At 45.2% G+C, this 10,372-nt stretch overlaps 1 protein-coding gene across 3 annotated transcripts in view; it reads right to left on the bottom strand.

Moving 5' to 3' along the window:
- LOC137603689 (microphthalmia-associated transcription factor-like) overlaps positions 1 to 9,197 on the bottom strand; it is a 30,473-nt gene extending 21,276 nt beyond the window's left edge. For all 3 annotated transcript variants that reach the window (XM_068327381.1, XM_068327390.1, XM_068327399.1), the window contains exon 1: positions 8,060 to 9,197. In XM_068327381.1, coding sequence (XP_068183482.1) covers positions 8,060 to 8,163 — 104 coding nt within the window. In that variant the 5' untranslated portion in view covers positions 8,164 to 9,197. The remainder of the gene's footprint in view (positions 1 to 8,059) is intronic.
- Between the last annotated feature and the right edge of the window lie 1,175 nt (positions 9,198 to 10,372).

The following is a 10,372-nucleotide window of genomic DNA, read 5'->3' as shown; positions in this document are numbered from 1 at the left end:
TAACTAAATGTAACTCAGTGTAATGTAACTAAATGTAACTCAGTGTAATGTAACTAAATGTAACTACTCCTAAATGTAACTAATAAATGTAACTAAATGTAACTCAGTGTAATGTAACTAAATGTAACTACTCCTTAATGTAACTAATAAATGTAACTAAATGTAACTCAGTGTAATGTAACTAAATGTAACTACTCCTTAATGTAACTAATAAATGTAACTAAATGTAACTCAGTGTAATGTAACTAAATGTAACTACTCCTTAATGTAACTAATAAATGTAACTAAATGTAACTCAGTGTAATGTAACTAAATGTAACTACTCCTTAATGTAACTAATAAATGTAACTAAATGTAACTCAGTGTAATGTAACTAAATGTAACTACTCCTTAATGTAACTAATAAATGTAACTAAATGTAACTCAGTGTAATGTAACTAAATGTAACTACTCCTTAATGTAACTAATAAATGTAACTAAATGTAACTCAGTGTAATGTAACTAAATGTAACTACTCCTTAATGTAACTAATAAATGTAACTAAATGTAACTCAGTGTAATGTAACTAAATGTAACTACTCCTTAATGTAACTAATAAATGTAACTAAATGTAACTCAGTGTAATGTAACTAAATGTAACTACTCCTTAATGTTAAATAACTGAATTTCTGACTGATTCTAGTTCCAAACATTACAGTTAGACAGAAAAAACCTGTTTGTTTGTTTCTCTGTTCTAACATAAATCCTTTTCATTTGTCAGGTTATTAAACCCACAGAACTCCATCAATCAAGGATCAAACTATCAATCAATAAAGAAAAATAACATCAGACACAAGTTAGGACGTTAACTTTGTTCACAACGTTTAGTCAGAGTTAAAATGGGATGAACTACTGCATTGTGGGAAATGTAGTTTAGGTCAAAGCACACTTTTGACCTATTTATTTTAGACACTCTGACCTTTTATGCTGCCTGCCTGCCAGGCATCACACAAAGTGATGACACTTTGGATGAGAACACCTTCAACACCTCAACAGGTGTGATCCGTCTGATCAGAAACACATCCTCCGTCACCTCAGGTGCATCGACAAGCTGGAGGTGTAGAAGAAGTACGCAGCTTCTCTACCGAAGATTGAGGAGTTACCAGGAAGCACTGAAAGAAAGTCTCCCATGAGTCAGTTTGAGTTTCCCAGTTTGATCCCAGTTTCATTCCCGGTCTAATTCCAGTCTGATTCCCATTTTCATTCCCAGTTTGATTAGAAGAAGAAGAGGAAGTATACTTTATTGATCCCCGCAAGGGGAAATTACAAAGTCACTCGGTTAGTTGACAGTATGCAGGTCCCCTGAACACAACACACAAGGGGGCCTGTAAGCATGCAGTTAGTACAATCACATTAAACTACACATCAGGGAGGCAGAGTGACGGGCAGCGGCTTCGGAACGCGCCCCATTTTGAGCAGCTCGTAGGGGGGACGGCGCCTTGCTCAAGGGCGCCTCGGCAGTGGCTGGGAGGTGAGCTGACACCTCCCACTGTCAGCTCACACTCCTGGTGACATCATGGCGGGAGCGGGACACGATCCGCCGATGGCTGGGGCGATCCGTCTACGAGACGTCTGCTCTACCGCTGAGACACTGCCGCCCGGTCTAATTCGATTCCCAGTTTGATCCCAGTTGGACGGTGGTGATGTCTCCCACGTCTATCAGAGGTTCAGACACTTCAGGCAGGAGGAGAATCTGAACTGAGGTTGATGGTGATTGATTGATTGATTGATTGATTGATTGATTGATTGACAACCATCCATCAGATCAGAATGAATGACAAAAACAGGCTGGTCAGGGATGTGTCTAACTGCTGGATCCACCTCAGGGGTCCAGCCGTTGTGTGTGGTGTGACGGGGGGGCTCCGGGGCCCAGCCTGGACGCTCCACACAGTGGGCCCATTCCAGGGCCCCGCCCAGTGGCAGAACAGAGCAACAGTGCCCCCTGGAACCACTACTGCAGCCGGGACTCCTCCCACCAGGGGCCCTCCGACCTCAGGGGCCATCTGACCTCAGGGGCCATCTGACCTCAGGGGCCATCTGACCTCAGGGGCTCTTTGACCTCAGGGGCCGACTGACCTCAGGGGACGTCTGACCTCAGGGGCCGACTAACCTCAGGGGCCGCTCCACCAGCATGTGGTAGAAAATGGAGGTACACCCCAGACCCCCCCAGCAGTAATGCGGGGGGGGTCTGGTCAACTCTGAATGACGTGGAGGGTGGAGTCAGGACCACACCTTTAATACGAGGACGTGAGTTCAGCCAATCCAAAAGGGCGCCTCGGCGTGTTGACACTGGAGGGTAAACACACAGCTACTGCTAGGTGTGTGCTCTGGGGGGAGGGGGTATGTTCTAACACGCCCAGCAGGTCACATGGTCACCAGGAGGCTCTACTGGTGCTGGGGTCACGTCCAATCAGATCTCAGGAAGTTCTACTGGTGCTGGGGTCACATGTTGTGATTTACTTCCAGAACCTCTCAAGTGCGTCCGTTCTTTATATCATCAGTGTGTGTGTGTGTGTGTGTGTGTGTGTGTGTGTGTGTGTGTGTGTGTGTGTGTGTGTGTGTGTGTGTGTATGATACTGTTGTGTTGTAGTGTGTGTGTGTGTGTGTGTGTGTGTGTGTGTGTGTGATACTGTAGTGTTGTAGTGTGTGATACTGTAGTGTTGTAGTACTTCTGGACACCAGTAGATGTCGACAAAGATCACAAACGTGCTGACTGGATCTCAGGGAGGAAACTGAACGATCTGGTCGATGTGCGAGAGGATTTGTCCACATCCACGTAGCGTGTACCGGCCCTGGGCTCCCAGGGGCCACATGCGTGGTTAGGGTCCACATATAAGAAGCGTGTACCGGCCCCTGGCTCCTAGGGACCACACAGCTGTCCGTGTCATTCACGCCTCGGTCCGTGTAACAGCAATGATGAAACTCCCCAAACTCCGTGACGCACCCCCCAGGGGGACAAGCTGCCCCCCCCCCCCAACAGTTAAAACTCTTCCTATCAGGAACCTGCTGTCCTTCATATCTGCAGTTTAATAATCAATAATTTAATAAATTAATAATCAATAAACTTCCACATTCCACCAGCAGCTCTTCACAGTAAACGAGTCGTTTCATGAGGAGCCGAGCATCATGGGACTTCTGGTTTTAGGTGCAGCGGCATTGTGGGTAACCAAGCGTGTTCTTCACGCTAGTTTGGAGGATTTTTATATCAGATATTTGAGCCGATGGTTAATTTCTTTCTTTCTGTGTGTTAACGGTTTGTTCCAGACTCGACAGCAGCTCCTCAGCTGCTCTAAAACTCTAGGAGTCGGTCCTGAGATGAGAAAACATTCTAGAAATACAAATTTATATTAATTAAAATAATAAATTTGTTCCTGATACTGATATCTGGAACATCAGATCCGTCAGGGACCCATCGCCATATCGGGGGGTCATCCATTGATTGTAGGGTTGGCGGTTGGATTCCTGCTCTCCCGGTCATCAGTCATTGTGTCCTGGAGCTCGACCCTTCACCCTCCTGGCCTCCAGTGAGGAACTCGCTGGTGTGTGAATGTGTGTGTGAAGCACACACATTCACACACACGATCATCATCATCACCATCATCATCTTCATTGTTACCAATATCACCATCATCACCAACATCATCACCATTACCATCATTACCATCACTACGTATGAATGAGGAGTGAATGAAGAATGGATCATTGAGTGTCTCCAAAATTGCTATAAAAATCAAATCCATTATTATTATTGTTATTATTAGTAGTAGTATTATTAGTATTATTATTATTATCATCATCATCATTATTATTATTATTATTGTTTTTCTTGTTATATTATTATTATTATTATTATTATTATTATTGAAGAAGAAGATTGGGGTTTTATTATTATTAATAATAATAATAATATTAGAATATTACATTCTTATAATAATAATAATAATAATAATAGTAATGATAATATAATATTATTAGAATATATTATTATTATTATTACTATTATTATTGGTGTTTTTATTGTTATTATTTTACTATTATTGTTGTTGTTATTATTACTATTATTATTGGTGTTTTTATTGTTATTATTTTACTATTATTGTTGTTGTGATTATTACTATTATTGTTGTTGTTTTTATTGTTATTATTTTACTATTATTGTTGTTGTTATTATTATTATTGGTGTTTTATTGTTACTAATTTTACTATTATTGTTGTTGTTGTTATTATTATTATTATTGTTTTTATTGTTATTATTTTACTATTATTGTTGTTGCTATTATTACTATTATTATTGGTGTTTTTATTGTTATTATTTTACTATTATTGTTGTTGCTATTATTACTATTATTATTGGTGTTTTTATTGTTATTATTTTACTATTATTGTTGTTGTTAATATTACTATTATTATTGGTGTTTTTATTGTTATTATTTTACTATTATTGTTGTTGTTATTATTATTATTATTGGTGTTTTTATTGTTATTATTTTACTATTATTGTTGTTGTTATTATTACTATTATTATTGGTGTTTTTATTGTTATTATTTTACTATTATTGTTGTTGTTATTATTACTATTATTATTGGTGTTTTTATTGTTATTATTTTACTATTATTGTTATTGTTGTTATTACTATTATTATTGGTGTTTTTATTGTTATTATTTTACTATTATTGTTGTTATTATTATTATTATTATTATTGGTGTTTTATTGTCATTATCACTTCATGAAACAGATCTTGAGTGCTGTGTGGTAATTTGAGGCTGATTCCCCCCCAGCTGGGGTTTAGATCTAACACATCCACTGCTAAATATACACAGTTATTTACACAGCGTGGCTTCACTACCTCTCTCACTTCTTTTTGAGGCACAAACAGTTTTTCACGTCGCCACTGGCCGTCAGAGTGGTGTAAAAAACAAAAATGTGTGGAAGCTGAAATGACAATTAGACACACTTTGGATTTTAAATTTAGAAGGAGGGGGGGTCGCTATGCAAAGTCATTCCAGCCGTTTTACACAACAGGGTCTTGCGACACGCTGGCGTGACGGATTCTGTGCTGCTCATCCTCATGTGACGGCGAGAGGAAGTGGAAACGTTCAGTCGAAACTGCTCCGACTCGTCTGATTCCACCAGGACTAACCCTAACCCCCCACCCCAGTGGAACGGGGTCACGACAGTTCATTAATGGAGTAATAGCACCATTACCTTTAATGTACGATTGGGTCAAAGGTCACTGCTGCACAGGAAGTTTATTCTCCTTGAAGTGAAGATAAACTACAAATGTGAAAGAAAATGTCAGCAACCCGGGGGGCGGGGGCCAATGTCTGCACACAGAGGGCCCCTGTGCTCCGACGGCAGGGCCACACAATGAAGCGTTCTTACTAGACGACGTGACATGTGGACACAAACACCACACACACACACACACACACACACACACACACACACACACACACACACACCAATCTGCTGCTTCGTCCTCCTCATTGTCGTCATCGCCGTCGTCAGATCGACGCAGAGGCAAAGTGGGGGGGGCACGACTTCACAGTTACATGAGCCGCAAAGCCTCCCGTCAATTAAAAGAACCTAAAAAAAGAGTGTGGGGGGTGTGTGGGGGGGTAATTCAAGCTGTTTCAGAGCAGCTAGAAATAACAGCTGATGTTGACGGGTCGTCCTGCGTGGAGCGGTGTGATTCCATTCTCCTTGAAATAAATTTAAAAAATGAAACATTTTAGACAAAGAAATGGAATAGCTGTTTTTATATGTAGAAGCCCCACCCCCTAAAGTCAGAGGGGCGGAGTCAAGCAGACAGCTGGGGCGTGAGGGGCTGCCCGGCTGAACGCCTGATCCGGGGGTCAAGTTCTGCAAATGACAGACGTTGTTTTACAATCAGAAATTATTTCAGAACAAAAAAACATTCTTTAGTTTTTGTTTCTGCTTTCAATTCATTTTTTTTCCTATTAAAAAAAAATAAATTTGATTTTGAAATGTCTTCCTCCTTCAGCCCAGAAACAGGAAACACTTTGGATTTTAGTTTTGGTTTCAAGTCAATCATCACAAACTTTTTTCTGTGTTTCAAACTTTTCCACACATGAAATAAAAGTGGTGACGTTTAAAGATTCTTTCCATTTCTATTATTTCAGGCTCAGGTGGCAAATTCATTTAGAAGTCGTAAACTTACAGCAATTAACATACAGTAATTAATAATTAATTAATACACTATTACACTATTAATACACTATACACACTATTATAACTAGGGTGGTTTTTGGGTTTTTAGAGTTTTGTGCAAAAGTTTAGAAACATTTTCGAACTCCACACCCGTCGACACCAAAATCATTAATTTACTATTTATGAGTTTTTAGCATTTCTTTTTGTTTCATCGCCATGGTTACCAACTGACCTCTGGGTCGTACGGAGTTTTGTCTCAGATGAGGATTTTGTAGAAACTGCTCCTTTTTTTCTGTTTATACAAACTTTGAACACACATTTCACACGGGGGGGGGGGCTCCTGATTGTTTAACCATGTTTTTACTCACGTCTTAGAACATCACGACGTTCTCACCAGCGTTCACGCTCTAGTGGTACAGGGCGGGGGTCGTTCACACGCGTGTCTGACAGGCGACACCAGCAGCTGTTTGCTTCACCACAACTCAAACAGCAGCCGACACGACGGCTCCGAGCCGCTCCGTCTGTTTCCTTCATTTGCACTAAAACTGGTTTGTGAACGATTCGCACGTCTGCAGCTGGAGGCCATCGGCTCCTCTGGACCCCACTGCTGCGGGCCGATGGGCAGCGCCGCCCCCCAGGAGAGTAAACAAACACGGCCCCAAAGCGTCACAGCATTCAGGCTCCTGTAGGGCCCTGGTGAACGCTGTCATCACCGCTGTCATCACACCGGAGTGTTTGTGTCAACAGTGACGAGTCACACCTCTGGACCGCCTCCGTCTGGACGGCCTCAGCGGCGTGATCGGTCAGCGTGTTGTTTGTGTCGCACACCGTCACCATGGTAACGACTCCTTCAACACAAGGAGTCACAGCACCATGGGGAGGAGTCACAGCACCCACTGGACCAACATCAGGAGTCACTGGGGACGAGTCACAGCACTAAGTGGACCAACATGAGGAGTCACTGCACCATGGGGAGGAGTCACAGCACCATGGAGAGGAGTCACAACACCATGAGGGGGAGTCACAGCACCATGAGGAGTCACAGCACCGACTGGACCAACATGAGGAGTCACTGGGGACGAGTCACAACACCATGAGGAGGAGTCACAGCACCATGGGGAGGAGTCACAGCACCATGGGGAGGAGTCACAGCACCAACTGGACCAACATGAGGAGTCAAAGCCCCATGGGGAGGAGTCACAGCACTATGGAGAAGAGTCAAAGCACCAACTGGACCAACATGAGGAGTCAAAGCACCATGGGGATGAATCACAGCACCGACTGGACCGACTGGGACAGAACACAAGGAGTCACAGCACCAACTGGACCAACATGAGGAGTCACAGCACCAACTGGACCAACATGAGGAGTCACAGCACCATGGGGAGGAGTCAAAGCACTATGAGAAGGAGTCACAGCACCGACCGGGCCCCGGCGTGACTCTGATAAAACACTTAAATGTTGTTCGAGCATGAGATCAATTACCAAGTCTGACTTGACTCCTCTGACTCGGGTTGACCTCAGACTCCTGTAGTCACAGAGGCGCGGCTGTGCGGGACTCTGCGGGACTCCGTGTCCGCCTCAGAACCCCAGACCCGTTCCTGGAGAACCTCCTCTACACGGGCGCGGACACGCGCGTCTGTCCTCGGACACGCGCCTCCATGTGAGTGATGTTGACGGGACAACACCCGTGTTGTGTAACGACCGGAGCGACACACGCCGGACGCCCCCCCCCCCCCCATCCCAGCAGCTGACATCAGCCTCTGGACCTCAGCCCCCCCCGAGCCAATGAGCAGCCGGACCCGGACCCCCCCGCGGCGCGGGGGTCCGGGTCCGGGGAGACTGACCTGTTCTTCAGGGGCTGGCTCTTCAGCTCGTAGTAGGTCTTGGGCTCCTCCTGGAAGTCCTCCCCCACCTCGAAGTCGGGAACGATCCCGGACTCGGACTGCATGGCGGCGGCGGTTAGAGCCCCCAACGGAAACTAACTGACGGCGGTTAGTGGATCCACCGCTGTCAGCAGCCGCCTCTGTCCGGGACGCGACGCGCTGTAGTCCCGCACTGCCGCGGGTTCGGAGGCGCGGACGGGCTGCGGGGGGGAATGAACTACTGCTACCGTGATGCAACGCGGCTGTCGATGTCAGCGCGGTTCTCATTGGCTGCGGTGTGTGAGGGTTTGGCTCACGCGACAAAAATCAGTAAATAAGTTTTTTTTTAAAAACACGATAAAAAAATAATGTATTGATTGAAAAACATCTGCGTGTATAAATATAATAAATATAATAAATATAATAAATATAATAAATATAATAAATATAATAAATATATAATCATCACGATCTTTCCCCTCGGGGGTTAATAATAAATATACTGGTTCTGGTTACGACCCGCTCCAGTCTGACAGCTGAATAATGCAGATGAACTGGTGAACTGTATGTGTGACGTCATCCGGTCATCCCGGGACCTGAGCCCGGTGCCGCTCGGACCGATGAAGCGGAGCTCCGCCCATCACGTGGGGCCGCTGGACCGTCGGTGTCGGAGCTCGTTCCGGTTCTGCGCGTTAATCCGGTTTAAGGGAGGCTCTCATGGTTCTGTTTGTGGCGGCCCTGAACGCACACACTGCGTTCAGGACCCCCCCGGTCCACCGCTGGGGGGCAGTATAAAACAATATTAAACAAGGGGGGGGGGGTATCTTTATTACAGAATGGAAATGAAAGTTCAATATTTGCATTGGGCTCATCCTGCTGAACCGGTTCTTTGCAAACATCATGTAAATGTGTTCCTGCTGGGGGGGCGGGTGTCACCGCTTCAGGGTTCCTGCAGAGACGGACCTCAGACAGGACCCGACACACAACTCCCACTGTCTGGCTGTTACTGGGCTGAATGGGGCCCCCAGCTGAGGAGGGCCCCTGAGTGCGTGGACACAATGGCCCTTGTTGTTCTGGTGATAACAGGAACCTCCTCCGTTCAAACCAGCCTCTGAATCACATTCTGTTTGAAATATTTAGTACCAAATAAATTCTTTTACAAAGCAGAATAAAAATAAAATCATTTTGTGGACTCAGACCCACTGGACTCAGACCCACTGGACTCAGACCCACTGGACTCAGACCCACTGGACTCAGACCCACTGGACTCAGACCCACTGGACTCAGACCCACTGGACTCAGACCCACTGGACTCAGACTCACTGGACTCAGACCCACTGGATTCAGACCCACTGGACTCAGACCCACTGGACTCAGACTCACTGGACTCAGACCCACTGGACTCAGACCCACTGGACTCAGACTCACTGGACTCAGACCCACTGGACTCAGACCCACTGGATTCAGACCCACTGGACTCAGACCCACTGGATTCAGACCCACTGGACTCAGACCCACTGGACTCAGACCCACTGGATTCACACTGGATAAAAATCATTTAGACAATAGTTCTGAGTTCAGGTCCAGGAGGCTCTGAGCCACAAGTGTCAAACTCAAGGCCCGGGGGCCAAATGTGGCCCTCCACATCATTCAATGTGGCCCACGAGAGCATTAAAGGTCAGAGTGTCTAAAAATAAATAGGTCAAAAGTGTGCTTTGACCAAAACTACATTTCCCACAATGCAGTAGTTCAGCCCATTTTAATTCTGACAAATCTGCAAAGCGACACGTAACAATGTGTGAGGGGACAGAAACACTCCTGATACACACCTGCTGTTATTCTGTGTGTTCCTGTGCAGAATGATGAAGTCTGATCACCTGACAGTCGCTTCTGATCTCATTGGGGATCGGCTTCATTCACACCTTAAACTAATTAAATTAAATTCAGTAAATGTTCAGATTACTGGAACCATTAAGAGCTTCACAAACTAACAGTAGAACTGAATGTATTAAATACAGCCTGACACTGATGACCCAATTAAACCCACATCAGGTAACGGGGCCAACGAGGGCCCCCCAGCCTTTTGTTTGTGGGGGGGAGACACTGGACAGACGGTTTAGGATCTGAATGAGAAATTTATGCATGTCTGGTCTCAGAATCCAAAGGGGGGGGGGGGCTGATGCCCCACTAGGGGGAATAAAGAGGGCACCATTCTCCTGCCAGAACGTCTGAGGGCAGGAACCAACGGGGGGCGGGGTTACAGTCCAGGAACTGGTGACCCACATCAGGAGGACC

Source organism: Antennarius striatus, chromosome 2 (genome assembly GCF_040054535.1).
Source record: "Antennarius striatus isolate MH-2024 chromosome 2, ASM4005453v1, whole genome shotgun sequence".
NCBI lineage: Eukaryota > Metazoa > Chordata > Actinopteri > Lophiiformes > Antennariidae > Antennarius > Antennarius striatus.
The sequence above is the reverse complement of the archived record's forward strand: the minus strand, read 5'-3'. Positions and strand labels throughout refer to the sequence as shown.